Below are 27761 nucleotides of genomic sequence, written 5' to 3'. Positions count from 1 at the left end.
CTCAAGAAACAAGAAACAAGGACGTTAAGAAATTTCGGCAAGGATTTTCTCATGAACAATCGCGTGAAAATACCATGCATGATGTTTTGAATTGGCTGCTAGTGTCATCTGACCCATTCATCACAAACCTAAGGCAACTACCTCCAAAGAAATGTAAACAGATATCCCCAGAAGCTAATGCGCTGCCAGCTGGAACAAATACGCCTGAGTCACAACAAAATCCTTATTTTTGCAATTTTTTTAAACAAATACTTTATTTATCATATCACGAAGGGACAATTACTTTTCATAAATTTCCCAATAAATTTTTAATGTATTATAGCAGCCGCTCCACGAACCTATATTGAGTCCCGTACGTATAATTTATATTTTTTTTTTTTTTTTTGAGTTTAGATATTGGATTCGTTAGCAGCGACTCGAAAAACATAAAGAAAGTAGAATTTCGATCGAATTTATTTGGAAATTTTTGATTTATCTGGCCATATTGAAGCCACCATTTTGTTTTTTTGAAATTTTGATTTTGCATTCGTAATCAGCGACCTCAAAAACCTTAGTATACAAAGGCCATAGGACGCTAAGCATAGAAAATCGGGCCCAGAAGGATATCTGGGTCATCATTTGAGGGTATGTTGGTACTAACAAGATACGTTGATCCTGCAAGTTTCAGATATTTATCTATTTTGGTTTTTGAATAAATCAAAAGAAATTGAAAATCAGAAAAAAATTTTCTCAATAACGACTTCACGATTTGGATACATTTGAATCGCTTTGCGGGATTTACTTACCAACTTACACGTACACGAAATCCCCACCACGGTGCGGGCGGCGAGTCAAACGGACACTCTACCATAGCTCACACGTACACGCACTAACACCAACTGACCCAGAATCCGCATAGTATGACTACTCATGTTGACGCGCTTTTTTCGCTGTTCATTACGCAACCATAAGTCGATAAACTTTGTTATGGTCTTCACGGACCCCACGCACGTTCTGGCTTTACTGATCGTAGTGTATAGCGGGAACAAATATTATTTGTACTACAAAACTGAACGTAAAGCTATATCTTTCTTTGGATCAGTTGAAATTTTAACAAAAGTTGAGGGTCACATTAATGACATAATGTTGGGAATTTATTTATACTTTTTTAGTTCTTTTTTTTCATTACAGGTACTTTTTATTTAGTGGAAAAAGGTACTTTTTTCAAGTCAGACAAAACTGTACTCAGTTATACAAAGATTTCGCGCCATTGACTATTTTGTTTGTACGTGTCTTTGTCTTAGCAACTATGCTCAAAAAGAATTCTATTCAAATAAATAGCTTTTTTATGCAATATCGTCCACGGTGGTCAAATTTTCAGATTTCTCGACTTCTGATATGGAATATTGTTTATTTATGCCAAGCAATTAATTGAAAGTTTGCAACTCGTAAATCCTTACTGCCAGACGCATAGGCAACCACAATTTTCAGTAAAAGGTTTCATCTTTTTGTTTGTATTGCACATGAAAATATAATATTAACAAAATAGGGTCTCCGAAGACGCTACGCGCCTACTGGCGTTAAAAAAACCTGACACGGCTAGTGAAGGGTTAAGAGCTGCAACTGATAAACGTAGGATTTCTCCAAGTCGCGACTTTTGGTGACTTTTATACATATCGCTTCTTTCGCTAGCACCTGAAGTCAGGAAAGCCAATAGTCTTGCGTGGTCACACCCCCATTCTTCAACCGTCTCTTAGTGGGATGGGTAGGTCGATATTCTCAATATATGTGCATACAAAGAGCAAAGTAGCCGTTGCCACCTTGCGTATGGAAGAGTGGCAGTCACATGCCCGTTGCCGCTGACTGTCGGTGCAGCTCCGCTCCTCGTAAGGTTCTATCTACGACAGCGTTTTGCCGCTTTTCGAGGAATTGGAAGAATCTAACGAATACAAGGAAAATCTTGAACCATCACTGTGTATATTAATCTTGTCAAAGGTATGAATACCGATAAAACTTTTACAAGCTTTGAAATGGTCGATATGCCGAGTATAACTGATTGTTTTTCGTGTTCACTCGCCACGCTCCCTCACTTGATTGGATGAGCCTAATTGTCAGTGGTTTACCAGATATTCGTAAACTAGTGAAATATAACTGAATAACCGATAATATGTGTGTGACAAATGATCGTATTATATATATATATATATAGTATGAAGATGAGTCTACGTGGTTAATCTCCACATGCAGGTAATAACGTTGTTGATGGATATTAAATATTGAAAAAATATATTATCACAAAATATGTACGAATACATAATTAATGGTCTTGCTCTTGCTTCGATCGTTAATTCGAATGAGTAAGCGTGTCGGAAGGTTTTCAAATATTCGGATCGTACAATGTCTCAATATACTTAAGAACATATAACTGTGCAACATACTCTATATGTATATCGCGAATCACGTAAGTCTGTGTACTCTCAAAATAAAACACGTACATCATATTAATTTTTTTAACTTGTTAACATAAATGACGACGTTGGAGTGTATCAAAAACGCACACGATGTATGTAATTATTCTTATTTATTCATTGATACAAATGACGGATTTACTAAGACAAAATAATTTCTCACAAAAATCAATACAAACGTACACGATGATTACTCGCAAACTAAGCCCTGTTAGTACCTACATGAATCTCTCGGAATATCGTAGACTATTTCCAAGTCAAGATAAAGATAGCGTCATACATAAAAGTAAAGTTGTGATCATGAAAAAATAATAACATTGGAATCATAAAAAATGACGCAAATCCACGTACAATCTGCAACACAAACGCCCTGATAATGGAATTCATGTATACGGGATATTCCATGACACCTCGATCAAGATTCTAAGTCGATGTCTCCGATTGGTGTAATAATTTTTTGTATAGAAGTACATGACGAAAAAAATAATCTCAATTTTTCAGAATTTTTCGACCCAGCGTATCTGGAGTACGTTTAAAAACTTGGAAAAAAGTCCACTTTCTGAAATCTGAAAAAATTCAGAAAAATCTTATAAAATATAACTAAATTTTTAACACCTATTGGAATATAGAGATTCGGTAGCGTCAAGAGATGAATGAAAAAAAAAAAAATTATCATTATTGGATTGCATTTAATTGACATGAAAATTAATGTGAAGTCTCATCACAATATTTATCTGAAGAAGAATTTTTCGACCCATATCATAACGAGCTTTTATATATATTCTTATGTCAATTAAATGCAAAGCAACAATAAAAATGATTTTTTTCCATTTTACTTATTTATCTTCTGAAGTTATGAAATCTCTATCTTTTGATAGGCGACAAAAATTTTACTACATTTCATAAGATTTTTCTGAATTTTTCCTATTCTTAGAAAGTGTTTTTTTTTTTTTTTCAAGTTTTTAATTTATATTTCGGATGCGCTGAGTCAAAAAATTATGACAAAAATGCAAAAAATTATCAAGCCAGACTGAGACATGGACTAAAATTCTTGATCGAGATGTCATTAAATGCCCCATATATCCCACACAGCAGGAAATATTTCAGAAACGTTTCGGAAATATTTCTTTCGAAACATGTTACATTTCATTGCAACATTACAGAAATATTTTCAAAACATGTCCATGCCTGAATTTATAACTTACGTTATATAGCTGACATATGTCTAAACTATGTCAGAAACATTTCGGTGACATATTAGAAATATTTCCATGACGTTCCTGAACTGTTTCGTATGAAGCATTTCGTATTTCATTGCAACATTTGAAAAATGTATCAGAAACATGTCTGAAACATTTCTGACGTATTTTGTACCATGTGTGTAGTTGATATGCTAGATAGAAAAACCTAATTTTGAAGTAAAAGCAGGATTTTTAGATTACTGTAACCTATTTTTCTTCCCTAACGTTGATTAAGATGCCTATTTAAAGTCCGTTGTGATACTTCGGATTGTTATGTCGGAGTCGATATTCGAACCGGAATCTTCGCATTACTAGTTGCATGTCCTGACGACTACGCTATACTACCGCTTCTTCCAAGTTTTCCCTGTATCATTTCTATCAAAGCATTAATGAAGCTCATCTATGTTGATAAATTGCCTGATTTTTTTACGGCACAGTATATTCAATGAATAATATATTATTGGAATATGAGGCATTTCACTAGTGTAACACGAAAACTTCAGGCGTTATAGAAAGAGGCAAACATATATATCTGTAGGATTGAACGTGCAAAAGAATGAGATGGAATACATTACACAGCGTATCCTATACTCGGGGTCTCCTCTTTGTGCGATGCTTCGTAGTCTCACTGTATAGTTCACTACCTCTGGTCTGAGAGTTGAATGTGTGCGTATGTTTGTACGTGTGTGTTGTGTGCCTGCGTATTACGAAGTTCTGCCGCAACTTGTATGCTGCTGCCGAGTACAGGGTATGCATGCTGTATAATAAATACATATAGTGGCATTTATTGTGTTGATACAACGTACACAAACAACAACGTAATTATCAACTTTTAATGTTTTGATTTTAAAGTTTTCTTGTACTTCTATGCATTGATACGTGTATTTTTATGTACTATTAAACAAATCATGAAGTGATTAAAGTTAAAATGATCCGAGTAATTACAGATACATGTTTGTTTCTCTTATCATTTTGGAAGATGCGTTCATTTACTCTCTTTTTCTGTTCGATATATATCATAATTATCGTTCGTAAGAAGTAAACTCCAGTCGTACGTCGGAGTTGACACACACACGTTTTTTTTCTGTGAGCTATAGTTGTAAAGTTACAGGGCTTCTAAAGAATTTACGTAATTAAATGTAGACTGTTATTAGCAGTTTTTCAAATTGAACAAACTCACAATGAATTATTAAACATGGTGGCCTCTATAGAGAATTGACTGTTCTTTTCAATTATGAAATCAGATTCGAAATTTGATTTTTTTTCTTGTGAAAAACTGGAAGTAAACATTTGAAATCAGAATTTTGATAGCTTCAGCCATTTTTTTTTTTTTTTTCAAAAAATCTCTATAGTAGCTTCAAGTTTGTAGATAATATAATAAAAGTTTCAAAATGAGATCTATATTAGCTTAAGAGATGGATGAATTGAAGTGCATACGTGACGCACTGAGCGGGGTACCGGGAGCTTGCTGAGATCGCCAGGGTCGATTGGTTTGCACAAAAAAAAATGTACTCAGTAAAATTGCTTCAATATCACCTACGTACGCATAAGTACTTTCAAATTTAATAGTATTTTTGTATAATTGTATTCATATTTTTAATAATAATCTTCAACTAAATGATGGAAAATTTTAATGAAAGAAAAAAAATTTCATTTCATAATATTGACAATTTTACGGTGAACATTAACGCTAGAACCAGTTTTTTTTTTTTACAAGAAGTCCTTTGGTTGATGAAATAAAGGCGTGCAGCTTTTGAGTTCTCGGAATAGTATTTGCAGAATCAAACCATGCAGTGGTCTTGGGGGAAACCTCAAACGTTAAGCGACACGTGCGAGCTTATAGTTATCTGCAAGTAGAGCAATCATTACACCTATGCGATTATACGAATGATGGAATTTCCCAAACTGTATCGGTGCCATGGACGGAAAGCATATTGTGATAGAGCCGCCCGGTAACAATGGTTCCTTATTTTTCAACTACAAGAAAACTTTCAGCATTGCGCTGATGGCACTTGTGGATGCCGGCTACCGATTTATTGCAATTGATGTCGGTGCATACGGTGAAAACAGTGATGGGGGGATTTTTGCTAACTACGCTTTTGGAAAAGCAATATATGATGGCAGATTGAATATACCACCTGATAAGCTTCTGTCCGGCACTAATGAGCCAGTACCTCATGTAATTGTGGGTGACGAGGCATTTCCTTTGAAAAAATATATTATGCGTCCGTATCCAGGGTATCAACTCAAAGATGACGAAGTTAAAAGGATCTTCAATCAAAGATTGTCCCGCGCACGAAGAATATCCGAAAATGCATTCGGAATTTTAACACAAAAATTTAGAATTTATCAAAGACGGATAAAAATGACACCGGAACACGTGGACGATGTCGTATTGGCAACATGCTGCCTACATAATTTTCTACGAAAAGATGTCCTCGGAACTCATCTTCATCATGTGGAAGGTGACACTCCAGCATTACAAGAAATTCGAAATGTGGAGGGTAATGCAACGAACGAGGATATAGCTGTGAGGGAAACATTCAAAAACTATTTTGCATCTGAAGAAGGTTCGGTTGAATGGCAGACTCAAATGGTTCGACTAGGAAGAAGAAATATTTGATAGCATGTTAGCAGTCAACTGTCGTTTCAACCACATTAATTTAAGAAACTAATACCAAAACACTAATTGAAACCCTGGTAATTTTGGATCTGATGTATGGTTTGTCATGATTATTGTGGCAATTCAATGACTTTGATATTAATTTTTTTGAATATCGGTTTCTGATATATTTTCGGAGCTGAATGACTTTCTAACGAAGGTCCTAGGGGTATAAGCATGGTCATGCAATTGGCCCTGGAAACATATTTAAATTATTCTTAGTAGATATGTAAGTACTAATAATATAACAAGATCCTCAACGCCCTCATCTTTAACACAATTGGTATTCGAAGAATAGCAAAATATTAAAATCTCTCTATCTAATAAAAAAGTTTCAAACAAATGAACGTAGAAAAAGATTATAATAACAGTAGTAAAAGAAGATTATAATAACAATAGTAAAAAAAGATTATAATAACAATAGTATACGCATGAAGTTGGCGGTGGGGTGAGATCCCGAAAACAAAACAAAAAACATCTAGCAAACCCTTTGACAGCTGTCATCGGCTGTTTATGACAGTCTTTGACAAATATCTTTATAGGTATCTGTTTCTGACGCGCAAAAAATGAACATGCAAACGAAAATTATCAAGATGATTCCCGACAGGAATTGTCTTTTTCGCGCTTTGGCGTATCGTGTATACGGCACTCAAAATCGACACGCAGAGGTGAGACTGAGTATCGTTTCAAATATAGTGGATAATTGGTCTACATTTACGGGTTTTATTACAGGTAATGAGTCAAACGGTGCTGTGGTTAGGTGACCTGGTGATTACAAATCACATATGAATAAAAATGCAATATATGCAGCTGCGGATATTTTTAAGATATGTTTAATCGTGTATCGCGAAGAACAAATTCATCCACACCAGATCGGATCACAAAATGGAACACAATTCTCGCTACTCTTCACCGGCGACGGAGACAGTGGACACTTTCGATGTCTTGCAGAACCATAATAAAATTCAGATAGTGAGTAATAAGTATGAAAAGTAACAATCAAATAATAGTAAATCAAAATATATCACCAAACAGTCAAAAGGACAGCCAGGATTTACGATGACAATGGAGAAAGGAGGAGTTTCAAGCAGCAGACAAGGCGATGAAGATGGTGGATGGTCGGAAGTATCACAAAAGAAAGAGGAAAATAAAATTGTAAGTGCGAAGAACCAAATAAGCCATAGAATAATATCCATCAAATATTCGTATAACCAGGAAAGAGGACGACCATGATCGATGTTGACCACAAGAGAAAGAGGTGTTTTACGGAGTGAACAGCAACATAAATATAGAGAAAAAAATAATGTAAAGAAGGTGATTTTGGAGAATAACGGGCAGAGCGGTAGCAAAAATAATTCAGCAAGTCAAGGAGATAGATAGATATCAATAGAGAAGGAACACCAATTTTCGACCAACGAATGGAAGCTTAGATTGATGAAAAAAAGAAAAGTAAGCACAGAAGGAATTGAAGTGGACAGCAAGTGCAGGACCTGTCATTAAATCAACATGAAGGAATTCGCCTGTCTACTAGACAATGCGTAAGGAAATAGTGAGGCGCGAAGCGCCGAACAACGAGGCGCGTAGCGCCGAGATGGGGTTGGCGCGCGAAGCGCGCAGGGGCGAAGCCCCTAGTAAAAGAAAAAAGAAAATGTTCACAAGATTGACTGAACTGATTATTCTAAATTTTTAATATGTTTTGATACTATTTTTAATATGTTTCACATTGATAATGTTCGTTACAGATTTCGTCGCAAAGGCACATTAGAGACTATGTATAGGTATGTAGCATATTTAAGAGTGTATAGTACACTACTTTTTTTAGCGTAATTAGACGGACCCGGCCATGAGACGACATGAAAGAGTCATATCAATTATTTAGCCGAAAAAAATGTGATACTATTTATGTGATACTGAACTGATAATATTGTTACAAAGGGTGAAATCACCCGTTTTGTCCCCTTTTAAATGATCTAGTAGTCATCATAGATAAAAGACGTTTATAAACCTCTTATGTCTTTAAAAAGAATAAGGTTGCTGCGTCAACCGATATTATTGTAAAAACAGTCAGTCTCTAGACTTTAAAAAGAGAGCTTGTGTCCAAATACATCTATTTTCTTTCTTAATATTCCTTGTTCGGGAGACTTCTTTGGCTCGGCGTTCGCTAAAATCGCACAGAGAACTCTTTGATTCTCTTAGATCTTTCGTAATTTCCCCCCGTTGTTACATCGGTGTCAGAAGCGGGATCTCTTCTGTGCCATTTGAGTGGATTTTGAGTGTAAAGAAGTATACAAAAAAAATGCAAAGATCTCCTCTGACGAGAGCATCACGCGCGGAGCGACGAGCTGCCGGACGCGTTTCATCGTGCCAGCGTTCTCCTGAACCGGCGTTTCCTTCCATTTCTCGTCGTTCGGAAGCTGAGGTTCAACCCCAACTAGCTCTCTTGACAGAGCTCATCCAGGGAAACCACGATTTGCTGATGCGTCAGATTCAGCAGCAAGAACAACATCAACAACAGCAACAACAACATCAACAACTGCTGCAACAGCAGCAACAAGAACAGCAGAATCTTCTGCACGAACTCCTCTCACAACAGCGTCAACAACAAGAAATCGTGTCCCAGGCGTTGATCGGGATCCTGCAAGGTGTGCAGAAGCTTCAGGAGCGGCCGCAGGAATTCCCGATACGCCCAGTTCCATCCCCAGGTAGAAGGACTTCTCTTCCTTCAGTCCCGGTCCCCGCAAGGAGGACCTCCATTCATTCAATTCCGGATCAATCAAGGTCTGACGCTGTTTATGGGGGAGGCGAAATTCCCCCTGCTGCTAAAAATTTTCCACCTGTTCATGTCTCGCGACAAGCTCAGGTTAGCTCTTTTTCGCGATGCCACGATGTTCCGTCACGTGATATTTCGGAAGTAGTTAAGCCTCCTGTCGCGTCGTCTCATCCTAGCGTAGATATTCAGTCAGAGTTCCTGGCCTTTTTAAAATCACGCGGAACTGTCAATGTTCTCCCTCCGCAGACTCAGAGCTCGTTCGGACTCAATCAGGTCTCTGTACCTGCCGCGAGTATTGTAGAGTTGCCCTCGAAACAATCGAATTTGAAGCCCGGTTCGTATGACGGTTCGTCTGCTTGGAGTCTATACGAACGTCAGTTCAACATGATTAGTAAGGTTAATGGTTGGAATCCGTCCCAGAAAGCAGCTAATTTGACAGCGTCTTTGTCTGGTCCGGCCTTGGTAGTTCTTGGATCGCTTTCAGATTCAGATTCTGAAAATTTCGACAGCATTTGTGCGGCTCTTAAACTGCAGTTTGGCGAAGAATATCTTTCCAAACTTTATTTTACTCAGTTTGAAAATAGACGTCAAGGGCCCAAGGAAGATTTAGCCTCTCTCGGAAATGACATCGAACGTCTCGCTCGACATTCCCTTACTGATTGTGCAGAAAAAGCTAGAGATCAGATAGCTCGGGCGAAATTCATTAATGCGATTCGGAATCCGGAGCTTCGGTATCATCTGAGGCTCGCAGCTCCAACTTCTCTACATGAAGCTATTATTAAGGGCTTAGAATTAGAAGCCATAAACGAGGCAGATTTAGGTTCGCGTCAACTTCATCGATTGAGCCAAGCTGAACCTTCAGAAAATTCTTCGTCCCGTCCTTCAGTCAATCAGCCTAGCTCAGATTCTCTTCAAGGAAGGAAAAATAGTGGTTTCTCTCGTTACAATAGATCAAACTCCAATCGGCCTGTCTCAGAGTGCCAGTTTTGCGGCGAAAGAGGACATATCGCGAAGAATTGTTTTAAACTCGACCGTCAGTTGAAGACTGCGGAAGATTCGTGGCGCAAAAATGTCTCCAAGAGGGCTCCCTCTAATCCGGTTTGGGCAGCGCAACCTTCTGTTCCTCAGAATTCGGGAAACTAGCTACCGATGTTTCGAAAGGGCGGATATCACCGGTTTCTTCCAAGTTCCTTAGCCCTATTGCTTCACAGTTCGTGGTTAGAGGCCTGCGTCGTACCGGCCTATATGCTAAAGGTTCCGTTAACGGACTAAGTTGTTTGTGGGTGATAGATACTGGAGCCGAAATTTCCGTTGTTCGTCCTGATATGATTTCGTCTCCTGCTTCAATTATTCCTTCTGTGTCTATTCGCACTGCTACCGGAGCAACTACCCCTGTCGTAGGTAAGATGGTCGTACAGGTAACAGTAGCGGATTGTGTTCAATCCCCACATGAAGTTCTAGTAGCTGATATAGAAGATGAAGGCATTTTAGGCGTAGATTTTCTTTCCGCTCACAACTGCGTCATTTCTACCGGAGATTCGACTCTCTGTTCTGGTTACCGTAAAATCAACCTCGAAACGTCTAGGTTTATTAACTCTTCTGAACAGAAAGAAACCCTCTCGTCTTTTGCGCGTTTTAGAACATGTTTCGGACTCTTTAGTCGTTCCTTCTTATCTCACGGAACTCTTTACTAGGTCTTCTGAAGATTTAGATATCGCTCAGACTAACAGTCTCGTTTGCCTTTTTAACGATTTTAAAGAGACTTTTGCTAAAGACTCTGCCGACATCGGGAGATGTACCATAGCTAAGCATTCGACAGATGTAGGGAATAACGCTCCGATTAAACAGGCAGCTAGACGGCTTCCTTTAAACGGTCGCAGGGAAGTTGAAAAATTAGTAGAGGATATGAAAACAGCAGATGTTATTGAGCCGTCTTCTAGTCCGTGGGCTTCTCCCATTGTCTTGGTCAATAAAAAAGATGGTTCCAAGAGGTTTTGTATAGATTATAGGAAGTTGAACGAGATCACCAAGAAAGATGCGTATCCGCTTCCTCAGATAGGAGATACCCTTGATTTAATTTCTGGTGCCCGTTGGTTCTCTACGATTGATTTACAGAGTGGTTATGGCAAGTCGAAATGAATCCGTTGGACAAAGCGAAAACAGCTTTTGTCACAGGGTTGGGTGGACTTTGGTAATTTAAAGTTATGCCTTTTGGCCTTTGTAATGCACCAGCTACCTTCGAAAGAGCGATGGAATTCGCCCTTCAAGGTCTGACTGGCAAGATTTGTTTAGTTTATCTCGATGACATCATTGTGTTTGGTAAGACTTTTGATGAGGAATTAGAAAATCTTAAGCAGGTTTTTAGTCGTTTATCCCAAGCTGGTCTAAAAATGAGTCCCAAAAAATGTCATTTTTTCAAAAAGGAAGTATCTTTTCTCGGACACGTCGTTTCAGCGGAAGGTGTTAAGACAGATCCTTCTAAAATAGAAAAGGTTTTGAATTGGCCTCGTCCCGATTCAAAAGCAAAGGTTCAAAGTTTCTTAGGACTTTGTACTTATTACAGACGTTTCGTTAAGGGCTTTGCTTCTATAGCGAGACCTCTCCATGCTCTTACAGGAATTAAAGTTGTTTTCGATTGGACTCCCGAATGCGAAGGAGCCTTTGTTCTCCTTAAAAAATTATTAACTTCGTCACCGATATTAGCTTATCCTATCACCGATTCTCAATTCATCGTAGATTCTGACGCTTCTCTCTGTGGTATAGGTGGGGTTTTGTCTCAAATTCAGGATAACCAAGAGCGCGTTATTAGTTATTTCAGTCGGGTCTTGTCGAAACCGGAACGCAATTATTGTGTTACTCGTAGGGAATTATTAGCGATGGTAAAATCTATTTGCCATTTCCATCATTATCTTTATGGAAGGAAATTTTTGATTCGGACAGACAATGCATCCTTAACTTGGCTTCTTTCGTTCAAATCACCTGAAGGCCAAGTAGCTCGATGGTTGGAGAGGTTAGGTCAATATGACTTCGAAATTAAACACCGTCCCGGAGTTCTGCATGGTAATGCTGATGCACTTTCTCGTTGTCCGTGCGGGGACGATTGCAAACAGTGCTCTCGTTTAAATAAACAGCTAGATCCCTCGCTTTACGTTCGACAAATTTCTCTCGTTGAAAATAAAGAAGACTGGATTATCGCTCAGGGGAAAGATTCAGATCTCCTCCTAGTTCGGAATTGGAAATCCACAGAAGTCAGGCCTCAGTGGGAAGAAATATCTTCTATGAGTCAGTCTTTGAAAATTTACTGGGCGCAGTGGGACTCCTTGTTTCTCCTCGATCAGTTGCTTTATAGGAAATGGGAATCACCTGACTCCAGGTCGGTTCGTTGGCAGCTTCTGGTTCCTAGAGAAAAGATAGCCGAGATTTTGTCAAGCTTTCATGATTCACCTGTCGGTGGCCATTTCGCTTCTAATAAGACTTTAGGTAGGATCAAAGAAAGGTATTTTTGGGCTCACTGCCGAGCTGACATAGAAAATTGGTGCAGAACTTGCACGGTTTGTTTAGCCAAGAAGGGACCTCGTGAAAAAGGGAAGAGCTCTCTTCAAATATATAACGTAGGAGCTCCATTGGAAAGAGTCGCAATGGATATCCTAGGCCCTCTTCCTCTTTCTAAGTCAGGAAATCGCTATGCCCTGGTGATAGCAGATTATTTTACAAAGTGGTTAGAAGTAGTCCCAATTCCGAATCAAGAAGCTAGCACCGTTGCTCGAGCTTTCGTTCGAGAATTCGTCTGTCGTTACGGAGCTCCTCTTGAATTACACACAGATCAGGGTCGAAATTTTGAGTCGAATTTGATGAAGGAGTTCCTTCAAATTTTAGGGATTAGAAAAACTCGTACCACCGCTTCGCATCCGCAGTCTAATGGAATGGTAGAAAGATTGAATAGGACGCTTCTTCGTTATCTTTCTTCTTTCGTTGATCAGGATCAGAAAGATTGGGATGAGTGGATTCCCTTATTTCTTTTATCGTATCGCTCTGCAATTCACGACACTACCGGTTTTTCTCCAGCTATGATGTTGACTGGTTGGGATCTTCGACTTCCGTCAGATTTAGAAAAGGGTGTCAATCCTTCCGTGGCTTCGTCCCAGGTGTATTTTAATTCCATTTTCTGTCAAAAATTGGACGAGGTTCATGAATTCGCTAGGGAAAGAATTCGTATGGTCTCTGATAAGACTAAGGATCGTTATGATATTAGAGCTAGAAATTTGAAATTTGAGAACGGAGATTCCGTTTGGTTATTTCAACCTCGGCGGCAACAAGGGCGTTGTCCCAAACTCCAAAGTAATTGGGAAGGTCCTTATTTTATTGTTGACCGGATTAACGACGTTGTTTTTAGAATTAGACGTTCCCCTCGTTCGAAATCTAAAGTCGTTCATCTGGATCGTTTAGCTCCTTATGAGTCAAGAGCATCGTTTCAGTAGCTCTCTGAATGTTAGAAAGTTCGTTGACAGGTCGGGATCTTCGACTTCCGTCGATTCGAGAAATTTTGATACATCAATTTCTTTGGCTTGAAGAGTGTTTCGGTTCTGCGCTTGAATGAAGTAGTGAGCGTTTGGTCGATCCTCTCTTATTTTTCTAACCCACATGTCAGTTTCTTTGAGTTTTTATAGATTTTTCCCGACGAATCTGCCGTCTTTGGCTGTTCCCGATGTTACCTCCAGCTGTACTGTTTGTCCGGTCTTAGCCTGGGTTCTCCGGATATTCAGATAAGATCGTTCCTTTTCTTTTGACTACATACTTAATTTATTTTATTCGTGTATTCTCCCAAATTCACTTGGTGAATTTGAATTGTTATACCACCACTCACATTTGACCTCCAAACTCTAGGGTGTGCTGTTTTTTGAAGAAGTCTTGGATTCAGTCACCCATTCCTTTTTCTTGTTTCCTGTGCCGGTTCTCGGAGGGAATCAACCTTTCCGTTGTCTAGGACTCAGAGTTTTTCCAGTTATGGTTTCCCGCCTCGTTGTACGAAGCGGAATGAATTTTCTTTTCGGCGACGATCCGGATGATTTTGATGTCTTCAAATTCATGAAGAACTCACTAACTCACCCTTAACACTTACCTTTATAAAACAAGGCACACAAATTTTGAAATTCAATTGAACGCTCAACTATCTGCTCAAGGTTTTGTGTGGTTTACCTCGAGACTGTGGGCAAATGCCAGATAGTAAAAAGGGAGTCTTTTAATTTTTAGAGCCACAGCTCCAACTCACCTTCGAGCACTGACTGCTAGATCACATTTTTTGTAATTGTTTATCTTTTCCGAGTCGGGTCGACTCTTTTCCTCGAGGGGGAATAGTGTTACAAAGGGTGAAATCACCCGTTTTGTCCCCTTTTAAATGATCTAGTAGTCATCATAGATAAAAGACGTTTATAAACCTCTTATGTCTTTAAAAAGAATAAGGTTGCTGCGTCAACCGATATTATTGTAAAAACAGTCAGTCTCTAGACTTTAAAAAGAGAGCTTGTGTCCAAATACATCTATTTTCTTTCTTAATATTCCTTGTTCGTGAGACTTCTTTGGCTCGGCGTTCGCTTAAATCGCACAGAGAACTCTTTGATTCTCTTAGATCTTTCGTAATTTCCCCCCGTTGTTACAATATTATTAAAAAAAGTTTAAGAGCTATATAGCTTTATGAGATTCTTGAAAAAAAATTGTATGTGTTTAAATTTAATTTTTTCACCACGATACAATTTTCGCAAAACTATGAAACTTTTTTGAAACCATTTTATATTACCCTACATCGTCATGAAGTTTGAAGATTATTGATAACGGTACGCCGTAGTACTAAAAAATAAGAAATACGTTTTGGCCAAAATAATGAATTTATTTATATGTTTTACTCTTTTTGTTTTGATTTTTACGCAGCTGTACATAAACTGTATATATATATATGGAAATATATATATATATACATATATACATATGTATGTATATATTATATATATGTATGTACGAGTATATATAATGTGTTTATTATTCGTTCAGGAAATTTGACTCCAATTAATTAGACAGAAACTGAGTTTCTCTGTAATGAAGTTATATAATTTTTTATTTACGTGTTACTTGTTAACATATTTACAAGTTTTCCTACCTGTAATAAAGAAACGACATTTAATGTCATCAATTATGATGTCAACTCCTGACTACGAACTCTTATTAATAAATTCGTTGGTTAATTATTATGTGTAACGTTTCACGTTTATCACGTTAATTACGTATCCCATTTATCCTTTGATTCTGTGGTATGTATCGCGATCTACGTTAGTGACGCTCGAGAGAGCGCGGCAATATTCGAATGATGGGAATACATTTCCTTCACATCGACCCCCCTGGGGAAGACAATGATCACACAGTATCATGACTTCTCGGGCTTATCGTTTTCTTCTTCATTAACCAGAGAGAGAGCCGGAATAAGTTTCGTGATATAGAACAGATTCGATTTGGATTTTCGGTGACCTGTATCTACTCCATATGTATACATAGTGTATATATAGTATATATTATAGTATATATATAGTATATATGAGGTATTCCATGCCAACTGAGAGGACATTTTCTATGATCCCCGCCAATTTGCTTCATTATTTTTTATATGATTCTACAACGTAAAAAAGCACTCACCATTTTTTTCAGAATTTTTGGTCTAACCATTCTTTTTTAAAAAATGTTACAAACCCTTTTATGGTCCTAAAAAAACGCCTGTTTTAATCAACTGTATTGTAAGTAAAATTAGTGTTAAATATTCCGATAACTAGAAAATTAAATTTAGAATCTGAGTTACTCTTAAAATTTTGCAATTTATTTAAAAAAAATGTGACAGGATTTATAAATTTTTAACATATTAATGAACACAATTTATTTTATTGAACATTTCTTAGTGACATTCGGAAATTTCTTTTATATTCACTTACAATTTGAATCACATACTGTTTTTGATCTTCGTGCTTAGTTAGAGTGTTGATGAATTTTTCAGTCAATTTGACAGCTTGCTCTGCAGAATCATTGACTACTTGTAGATTCTGCAAAGCGAGCTGTCAAATTGACTGAAGAATATATCAACACTCCAACTAATGTACAGTGCCACCGTTTGAGCCAATAAATTGTGATAACAATAAGCAAAAGACATATACCTGTGTAAGATCTTTATTATTAAACAAATGGTTCTTCAATAATAAATACATAGACTGATTATCGAATTTTATGAAGCGTTCCATATAATGTTAAATATACCAGAGGGTACATTATTTCTGCCAAGTTGACGAAGCAGCGTGAATGAGTATGTTTACAGTTGGAATTAATTTCATGATAGCCGATGAAAAAAGCAAAGCAGGGCTCAAAACAGTACAAATCTTTTACAATATTCAAGCGTCTAAAGAATGACTATAATAGTAGCACTTAATCTTGGAAATTCATTGAAAATTATTATAATTCGATTAAAGTTACTCGCCAAACGCAGTATCTTATGAAGATTCATCCACAGATTTTAAAAGATTACCCAATTCTTGAATACTATTGATTTTAATATATTTTGAAAATGGCATAATTTCATCTGCAATAAAAATCTGTACACTTTACTCAGCGCGAACAGCGACTCTTTTTCTGATCGTCGCATCGTGTTCTATTTTCTGAAAACCAAGAAAAGATTCATTACCTCTGGTATAACACCGTCTTTCAGATGGCAAGCTCACTGATTCTATATTGTTTTGTAAGTATTTGAAGCTAAATGTATTTTCACAATTTTTCATTGTTACTAATACCATTGTAGGTGAATTTGGCAAATCCACTTTGAATATTCAGAGCTCTTCTACCTCATTTTCACCAGTGGGAGACAGTTTTTTTTATGAGTTCCTGGCAGGTGCAAACCTGATACTCGGTAAAAATATAGCCGACTGTATCGGCCAAGTTTTCCGCAGTTTCCGTGTGCCCTCGTGTAAATGCGATACAGTAGAGCATTAGAAATGAGTGGCTGCGAATAACACTCTGGCGGGGGCTCTTGAGGAAATGGAATAGTGAAAATGGAAGGAATGAATTAGGGAAAAACGAGACGAAGACTGTAAAAGGGAAAGGAACCCATTAAGCTGGAACAAATATTTAAGAAAAATAGTAGATAAGGGATAGGGTTCAAGCAGTCGGTGTAAACAGAATTGTATTTACTGAACTCACATTAAATTGGTATGGCACATTAGAAGCATCTTTCCATTGCATTTCTGTCAATTTTTTAATGTATATCCACGCTGTTTGATAAAAAACCGTCCTTGTCCTATGAATAGGCTTGGTGAAGACTGAAGATCCCGGGAACTTGGTCTTGTGGAGTGAGACGTTACTTAGACTGCTATCTATGCAAACATAACCTCCAACAAAACATAGATTACACATGTTTATGTTTTTAGATTTAATGGAAATAGTATTTTTTTATAGTCGTAAGACTAACATGAAGTCGTGGATGGTGCACAGGCATCATTTTATTAAACAGGTAATAAGCTTTGCACACAATATAACCTATAATTGACATTACTATTACTTTTATATTATACATATATTAGAACAATTCTTTGTAATGATACTTACATCTTTTCTTGCACCTTGATATTCACCTTTTGATAAGTTTTGAGTCATTCGGTTGCCGAAAGGCATTTACTCGATTTTCCTGGTTTTCACTTACACCAAGTGCGTATGTTACGAATTTACGGAGTATATATATATATATATAGGTTATGATCACTACCCTTCTTTTTATTTTTATATTTTATAGCGAAAATTTCACTTTTTTCCGTGAGAGGCGTTCAAATCGCATTCAGACAATTCCTCTTACGTTACCCCAAAACTAGGGACAAGTTTTATCACAGAGTGTTGTCTCCTTCCTACTACTCCATGGTGGTAGGTACCTACGATCTGTTTGGACTCTCCGACTCTCGGGCTCGTCGGTTGGTCGGTTGACTGTCCAGACCTGTACGTGAGACCCTGGGTGCAGCATAAGAATTTTACATGACAGATCCCATCTAGCGACAAATTTTTGAATAATCTTTAAAAATTTTGATTTCTCTCAAAAAATTCTCAATAATAACGCAAAAATAAAAACCAATGTTCTTGTCTTTCATTAATTCTATAATTTTTGGTTACGTCTATGTCTCAAGTTTATAAAAATTTATAAATAATCGGGTTTTACGTTAAGAAGTTGTTCCTAAAAATATTATTTAAAATTAACGTTAAATTGATTACAGATATTTAACTGTTGTAATTTTTTAATTTGATAAAGCAATGATAGTTGTTGTTTTCAATATGGAATATTTTTTTTTTATATGTAAAGGAAATGTATTCCCGTCATTTAAATATTGCCGCGCTCTCTCGAGCGTCATTAACGTAGATCGCGATACATACCACGGAATCAAAGGATAAACGGGATACATAATTAACGTGATAAACATGAAACGTTACACATAATAATTAACTAAGGAATTTATTAGTAAGAGTTCGTAGTCAGGAGTTGACATCGTAATTAATGACATTAAATGTCGTTTCTTTGTTACAGGTAGGAACACTTGTAAATATGTTAACAAGTAACATATAAATAAAAAACTATATTTCTTTATTACAGAGAAACTCAGCTTCTGTCTAATTAATCGGAGTCAAATTTCCTGAACGAATAATAAACACATTATAAAACGACATTTCTTGGAAAATGGAAAAGCTAAAATTCGGATTTAAAGGGAAGGCGACATCAGATGGAAAATCTGTCACAGCGCCCTACGTCCTCTGCAGAGGTCACGGCTTTTTTCGCCGGTCTGCCTGAGGCTGAACTCAACGACAAGCTATTTCACTTCCGTGACATCTCACTAGATGATTTCTTATGCGCTCTTAGTCATTTTAGCTCCAAGTTTCGTGGGGTTGATGACTTATCCATCACCGATCTAAAACTCTCTCTCTACCTGTTGTTTTGCCACTCATACTTGAGCTTCTTAATCGCTCCTTGAACTCTGGGGTATTTCCCGTGGTTTGGAAGTGCGCGCGCGTCACCCCCTTAGGTAAGGTGAAGCTCCCCACCACTTTTGAACAGGTGTGGCCCATTACCAATCTTTGCTTCCTTTCCAAGGTGTTTGAACGCATAGTCTTGGCACAAATTTCCTCCTTCTTGGTACAGAACGACTTGCTCGACCACCGTCAATCCGGCTTTCATTGTGGCTTCAGCACCCAGACAGCTTTGCTTCGCCTCACTGAGGACGTTCGACTTGGCATGGACAGTCGCATGCTTACTCTACTAGTCCTCTTCGACTACAGTAAACCCTTTGCCACCATTCCGCATGCTGTCCTTTTTGACCAGCTCTGCAAAATCGGGTTCTCTCATCATGCACTCCGCTGGATCTCCTTCTACTTGCAGGGCAGACTGCAAGCAGTCTCGATGACGGATCAACCATTGTCCTCATGGGCTCCTCTGGATTTGGGTGTGCCCCAGGGTTCTGTCCTGGGGCCACTCTTGTTTTCTCTTTTCATTCACGACATTTCATCTGTCTTGAAAAACTGCTCTCATCTGATTTATGCTGACGATCTTCAGATCTATTGACATTGCACCACGGATCAATTCGCGTATGCCGTTGCTCGGATGAATGAAGATGTGAAAGCAGTGCTTGGTTGGTCGCGACGCGCCTTGCTTAAACTTCATGTGTCGAAGTTCCATGCTCTGGTCCTCGGCAGTGGCAATCTTCTGACAAGGCCTTGCCCTGGTATCTGCCGCACTCTCTCCAGTCCTTCTTGATGGGTTTTCGCTACCTTACTCTCACTCTGTACGTGATCTTGAGCTTATTCTTGACAGCAACCTTTCTTGGACTGCCCAAATCAATCTGATTTCAAATCGAGTGCACACCACTCTGCGTCAGCTTTCTGTTTCGCGCCGCCTACTCTCTCCCTCGTTGCGCAGGCGCCTCGTTGTCGCTCTGGTCTTTCTTTTGTTCGACTATTGCTGCGTGGTCTTTCCTTTGTTCGACTATTGCTGCGTGGTCTTCCTCGATCTTTCATCCAGCCTTAACCTCAAGTTGCAGCGCCTTCTGAACAATTGTGTCCGCTTTGTTGATGACATTGCACGAGACGTTTCAATCCACACCTTTAGGCTGGCTTACAATTAGCGACCGACGATTGTACCTACTCTTGATTGCGGTGTTTAATATCTTACGCACGGGGCAGCCCGCATACTTGTCCGCATTATTCTCGATTCGTGCACCTGCAGCTTCTACCTCCACGTTGCGAAATCCAGGTGAACTTGTTCTGCCCCTCCCGCGTTCTGAGGCTTATCGTCACTCCCTGACGGTCAGAGGCGCTTGACACTGGTACTCTCTACCTACGGAACTCAGGTCTGTCCCAACGCTTGCTGTTTTTAAACGCGATCTTTATCAGCATCTTTTCCGGACAGAAGAGACTCGCTCTTGATGGCGACTCGTAATCTAGTTTTCTCCACTTCCTGCTTCCCACGTTTCTATGTTGCTGTTTTCTTCGCTTTCTTCTGCTTTATTTTTTTCTTTTCTGTTTCTTTTTTTTTCTGACATTGTTTTCGCCGTCCTTCTCTCTTCTAATTCTCTCTTCTAATTTTTGTATCCCTAGAACTTAAATAGAAATATAGAACTAGGCTAAGGTTTTGGACTTAAGACTTTGTTTATTTTTACTTTTGTATGATTGTTTCCCAATATTGTCATGGGAAGGATGAAATAAACCATGAACCATTAACTATTAACCCAAATTATTACGGAAACCATCATAATATTGATCTTATGTACAATCAATGTCATGATTATTTTATATGGGTATATTATTCTATGATATGGTTAATTATTGTTCTAGTGTCCGAATTCGTCAAAGTTTTTGGAGATCTTGGACTATTTTTGAAAACTATAATACAATTCTTGAAGGATGAAAAAATTGAAGGTACTGAACAACACGATGTAGCTTATCATGTCTGGCAGTTCAAGTTCGGCAGTGAATACGACGGGGCTCGCCACTTCCTAGCAGTCACAGTCATGGAAAATGTGACAGCGAATTGTGAAACCGAGCAGCACTCCAAAAGAGGACAATTTATACTTGGACCACAATTTGGACAGCCAATGCAGCTAACACCGCTATGGCAATATGTGGTAAGCCTAATAGTTCGGCAGACCTTCGAAGAGTGGATACCCACACAGCACTTAATATTGCAGCATCATCGTAGCAATGCAGCATGCAACATTTGTAATATTGCTAGCGATGTTGCAGATATATTGCAACAATGTTGAAACGTCCTGCAACTTTATTCCAGTGCAAGATTCCTTTAATCGCTCAATCTCACATTTCACTAATATTCTGGTATTGATACAGTGAATGTTTTTTAAATACAATAATGCACAGTTCAACTCGTATTATTTGATATTTATTATTTCATATAAATTAGTGTTTGGAGAGATGACAATAGATACTGGATCGTTGACGTGGGATCCGTGAATTATTGATAGATGGCTATAGCGAAGAAGCGGGATGCTTGTAATAATTGATTGTTCAGTACAGATTCTTTATTTGAGAAAGATACACAGGTGATGCGATGTGTATAACGAGAGAAGAGAACGATAACTGACGATTTACAAGCGAGAATACACATAGATGATATATAGATATGATTTCGCGACAGTATAGAGAATAGGACATAGATGCAAAGCAGATTTGTTTTGAGTCGCGACACGGGCAAGCGGCTAGATTTGAAGCAGGGACGGACGGGTAAACATTGCACGCGAGTGTGAGTACATATGTGATGATTGCGACATACTTTTGTTTCAACTTATGCGTCGCTACCTTGCCGAAACAATTATTCGATAACCGATCTTTCCTTAAAAACTTCGGCGAAATGATTGAAAAAAATGTTTCTTTAATTTTGATACAATGAAGAATAGTTGTGTAGAAAAATCCTTTTACTTATTTTTTAGTCATGATATTACATGCATTGAAAGACAATTTTGACTCCTTGTGTTCAAAATGTATACTCAAGAAACCTTTCAAAGAATATTCTGCTTACCACGACCAATAATTCTTTGCGCGTACACTTTTACAGCAATGGGTTTAAAGTTTATTTCAAGACATATAACACCATAATCTAAAAACTTAATCAGAGATTTTTTTATATCAATTCGAGTGACGATTTCAAAAAATTATCCTTAGTCCCGCCCAGGAACTATGCGTAAATGCGACCCATCAACAAGCAGATCATTTTCAGTGGTAAGTTATGTACTTATTTATTTATTTATTCTTGTTTCCAACGTTTTTCATTGCAATATGTCACTTCCCGTATTAAATAGTTTGTTTGATTTATGAATAGTTTGGAAACGCTCTATAAATATCCTATCTACAATGTTATTTAAAAAACATGTTTTAGTACTAACCTTTAATTACTATTTGTAAAGATCGCTATTTGGAAGGTAATCATACATGCAAATATGAGAATGGTGTCATATCTTACGTTAAATTTCTTCACTGAGGAGGAAAATGAACATTATTCGAAATATATTGGTAAATCTTGGTGAACGATGAATGAAAGTAAACGTGAATTTTCGTTAACGTTTCGGCCCGGATAGGGGCCCTCCTCAGAACGATCAATTTTTTATTTGACTGTCAATTTGACTGACCGAAATTAAGGAGTAGTTTACTTTGTATAAGAAGGGAGATTAAGACACTGGTCATAATCATAAAATACAAAATGGAGAGCAATGGTTCTTCAATTGGATGACAATAGACATTGGCGTCTTCTCCAATTATTAGAAAGGTTAGGTGTAAAAGATTTGAAAGTTCATAAATGAAAAACTGTATATATTCACTATGCATAAGTCAAGAGATGAAGAAGGTTTAAGAAAGGGTTTAGTATAGTTGAAATAGTTAAAACGATGTCGACACAATGATAATGGTGTCATTATCTCCCTATTGTCCATGTCTGAACAATATTATTGGAGCGTTTGAACCAACTAGTAAACAACGACTGTTAGGAGAAACAATTGTGACCCAGAGTGAAGGCGAATCTCTCTCTCTAATAAAAAAGTTTCAAACAAATGAACGTAGAAAAAGATTATAATAACAATAGTAAAAAAAGATTATAATAACAATAGTATACGCATGAAGTTGGCGGTGGGGTGAGATCCCGAAAACAGAACAAAAAGCATCTAGCAAACCCTTTGACAGCTGTCATCGGCTGTTTATGACAGTCTTTGACAAATATCTTTATAGGTATCTGTTTCTGACGCGCAAAAAATGAACATGCAAACGAAAATTATCAAGTTGATTCGCGCGTTGGCGTATTGTGTATACGGCACTCAAGATCGACACGCAGAGGTGAGACTGAGTATCGTTTCAAATATAGTGGATAATTGATCTACATTTGCGGGTTTTATTACAGGTAATGAGTCAAACGGTGCTGTGATTAGGTGACCTGGTGATTACAAATCACATATGAATAAAAATGCAATATATGCAGCTGCGGATATTTTTAAGATATGTTTAATCGTGTATCGCGAAGAACAAATTCATCCACACCGGATCGGATCACAAAATGGAACACAATTCTCGCTACTCTTCACCGGCGACGGAGACAGTGGACACTTTGATGTCTTGCAGAACCAAAATAGAATTCAGATAGTGAGTAATAAGTATGAAAAGTAACAATCAAATACTAGTAAATCTAAATATATCACCAAACAGTCAAAAGGACAGCCAGGATTTACGAAGGTAATGGAGAAAGGAGAAGTTTCAAGCAGCAGACAAGGCGATGAAGATGGTGGATGGTCGGAAGTATCACAAAAGAAAGAGGAAAATAAAATTGTAAGTGCGAAGAACTAAATAAGCCATAGAATAATATCCAACAAATATTCGTATAATCAGGCAAGAGGATGACCAGGATCGATATTGACCACAAGAGAAAGAGGTGTTTTGCGGCGTGAACAGCTACGCAAATATAAAGAAAAAAATAATATATAGAAGGTGATTTTGGAGAATAACCGGCAGAGCGATAGTAAAAATAATTCAACGAAGGGTGTCGAAGAATTAGAAGAATCGATTGTGATTATTGATTTGGAAAATAAATCAAGAGGACGACCAACCAATATGATGGACATAGAAGAGCGAAAAATAAGACGACGAGAACAGCAGCGACAATATAGGGAAGCGAACAAAAAATATCATACTGGCTTTTCAACCAACGAACAGAAAGGAGGAGTTTCAACCAGCAGACAAGGCGATGAAGATGGTGGCTGGTCGGAAGTATCACAAAGGAAAAAGGAAAATAAAATTTTAAGTGCGAAGAACCAAATAAGCCGGAGAATAATAATAAACAAATATTCCTATAACCAGGCAAGAGGACGACCATGATCGATGTTGACCACAAGAGAAAGAGGTGTTTTACGGAGTGAACAGCAATATAAATATAGAGAAAAAAATAATGTAAAGAAGGTGATTTTGGAGAATAACGGGCAGAGCGGTAGCAAAAATAATTCAGCAAGTCAAGGAGATAGATAGATATCAATAGAGAAGGAACACCAATTTTCAACCAACGAATGGAAGCTTAGATTGATGAAAAAAAGAAAAGTAAGCACAGAAGGAATTGAAGTGGACAGCAAGTGCAGGACCTGTCATTAAATCAACACGAAGGAATTCGCCTGTCTACTAGACAATGCGTAAGGAAATAGTGAGGCGCGTAGCGCCGAGATGGGGTTGGCGCGCGAAGCGCGCAGGGGCGAAGCCCCTAGTAAGTATAAACAAATGTGAAAACAGGCATCATAGGGAAATCAAAATTATGTACAACTTATAGTTAAGGTTAAACAAGGTGTGGTATGTGGGCGGTGATCAGCGGTTTGTAAGTATTGCTAAGTTGTTCGACGTCTTGTCTAAGGTTAACTGAGTTTGGATGCCCTACAATATTGCACATTTCCAATAGTAGACGTTTGTTATAATTGGGTTCTTCGTAAAGGATGTTTGCCTTATCGTAGTTGAAGGAATGTTCTTTGTTGATCACATGTTTAGTTAGTACAGTATGTCGATCATCATTCTCTTGTACATTACGTTGGTGTTCTTTGAGTCTAGTATCTAGATGGCAGCCGGTTTATCCAATGTAAACTTGATTGCAGTCATTGCAAGGTATTTTATAAACAATATTAGATCGTTTGCCCATAGGAATCCCATCTTTTCCTTTATCAAAGACCATTTGTAAATCTTTTGAGTTTTTTCCTACAAACCTGACATTGTGTTTAGTAAATAAGCTATTCAGTGACTCAAAGAGACCTGATACATATGGGATGGGGATGAATGTAGTCGCTCGTCTGTTGTTGTCGTCTGCGGAAGCAGTGTCAATATTGTTGTTATTGATATGGATAAGTCTCTTATCTATATATTTGTGCAAAAGACCGTGTGGATAATCATTCCATCTTAAAATATCGTATATAAGTGATAGATTTTTTCCATAGAATTCGGTACTTGATACTCGGTCAACAAGATTAAAGAGGGTACCTATCTTGTAGGACATCGGGTATTGGGAATTAATATTCAGGTATCTATGAGACCAAATTTTTTTGTGGAACCAATCTGTTTGGATATTAGAGTTGTTGTTTATCAGCAATAAATCCAGGAAATTGATAATATTATTAACGTCTATTTCAATAGTGAATTGTAATCGGGGATGATATTGGTTGAAAATGTTCACTATGTAGTCTATTTTTTCTTTAGGGACAGCAGTTAAAATATCGTCAACATATCTCACATAGAAGGGTATATCAAAATCAAGTTTGCTGATGCATGACAACTCAAGGTCCTCTATTACAAGGTCTGACAAGATTGGAGAGAGTGGGGATCCCATGGGCAACCCAAACTGCCGTGCGTATGTGTCCTTGTTAAATTTGAAGATTGCCGAATCAAAACAGATGTTTAAGGCATTAACAAGTTCAGTAAGTGGGATTGGAATCTTTTTATCCAGAAAGGCCTAACGGTTCTTCACAGCGAGCATAGCGAGGTCTATAGGTACTGTAACGCTAAGTCTTTTCTGCCCCTCGTCGAGCGCCAATTTGTAACGCTAAATTTTGTTACTTTCGGATGAGGACTTACCGTTGACACTTTGGCGCGATTCTCTACTTATCCGCAATATTAAACTACAACAAAATAATTACGTTGGGCGCCAGACGCGTTAGCGTCGATTCTCAAAGAATAACATAAATCAATAAAATTAACACAAGACCGTACAAAAGGGATAAATAGAGAACCCGTTGTATGGCTGGCTAGGCACAGGTACGATCGCGTACATCCCGGTAGAGTGGCGGAGTTCAAGGCAGCTAGCAGTAATTCCAGAATTAAAGAAAATAACCAAATAAAGAATAAACTCCAGTTAAAAGGGAAATGAATGAGTCAATCGATCGTATATTGTTGAGAAGGTTACATAAGTGAGACAGGCAAATAAGATGGTATCGATAGCGGTAGTAAATAAAATAAATAATCGTTGTTCACAAAAATATCGGTAGAATAGCAGTAAACGGTAGCTTTAACACGAGAGATGGTAGTTAACAGAGAAAAATAGACGTAGGCCGAGAGATGCGATATAATGCAAGAGTTGACTTAAAACTACACGTCACTGGGCGACGTGATCTTACCCAGGTTGCAAACGACGCTACGAAAATTATTATTCTGTTAATTAGAACGAGAGAGCTTTACTGCGATCGGTAGAAAACAACGTAACGGTAGTTCGGTAGATGATACGTCAAATTTACCGTAAATTATAATCAAGATGAGAGATTGACATTTAGTAACAATTTACCAAGTCGGCAAACGATCGACTAGGTAGCCTTCGGTAGAATTATTCATACGGTAGATTCGATAATTTACAATCATTACATAATTGAGGAATTAAGTAGCGAATTCCTAAATATAACTTTTGAGAGAATATCAAAATACAAAGTTATGAGAGTGAGAGAATTTCGGAGAATTTACAAAATAGAGAAATACACTAAAGAACACCGCAATACAAAAGAATAATTTACAAAACTTAATTTAACAAAATACGGAGAAATAAATAACAGGCAAAAATAATATAAAATGGTCAATAGTAGCAAAGAGAAATGCGGTAATATCTAAGGGTGATTCTACGCTCGCTTGTACTCCATGGAACTCGATATACGATACAATAGGCACAAAAATAAATAAAAATATGATAAGCGATAACAGAAATAAAGGATAAAGCACACTACTATTACAAAGAGAGTATGGAATAAAATATGAAGCCAATAGGGCTCAAAATACGATAGAAACTACAGAAGCAAGATAATAGAGATTCACAAATAATCAGAAAAGTCATAAATACAAGAAATAATTATTTGGCAGTTACGAGGTCGCTCAGATACGAAAATAATAAGTTACTGAAATCATGCAGCCCCACGGAAGTCGTGGACCATGATTCACACAAAACGGCATCACACGATGCAACCAAGAAACAATAAATATAATATTAGTGACCGAAATCATGCAGCCACACGGCGGCTTACTGCAACTCTAACCGTGGACCATGATTCACGCAAAGTCGATAAATACTATGAGAAAGAATAAAAATTATG

The 27761-nt window shown here is 37.7% G+C and overlaps 1 protein-coding gene across 1 annotated transcript in view; it reads left to right on the top strand.

The window, feature by feature from the left end:
• The first annotated feature begins 1860 nt into the window (after positions 1-1860).
• The window catches only part of LOC124187809, a 340932-nt gene continuing 315031 nt past the window's right edge, over positions 1861-27761 (top strand). Inside the window, exons 1-2 of the mRNA XM_046579997.1 lie at positions 1861-1974; positions 21007-21296. Of these exons, the coding sequence (XP_046435953.1) occupies positions 21183-21296 (114 nt within the window). The 5' untranslated portion in view covers positions 1861-1974; positions 21007-21182. The remainder of the gene's footprint in view (positions 1975-21006; positions 21297-27761) is intronic.

This window comes from Neodiprion fabricii, chromosome 1, assembly GCF_021155785.1.
Source record: "Neodiprion fabricii isolate iyNeoFabr1 chromosome 1, iyNeoFabr1.1, whole genome shotgun sequence".
In the NCBI taxonomy this organism is placed as follows: Eukaryota; Metazoa; Arthropoda; class Insecta; order Hymenoptera; family Diprionidae; genus Neodiprion; species Neodiprion fabricii.
Note: the sequence above shows the minus strand (reverse complement) of the source record. Positions and strands in the feature narration are given on the sequence as shown.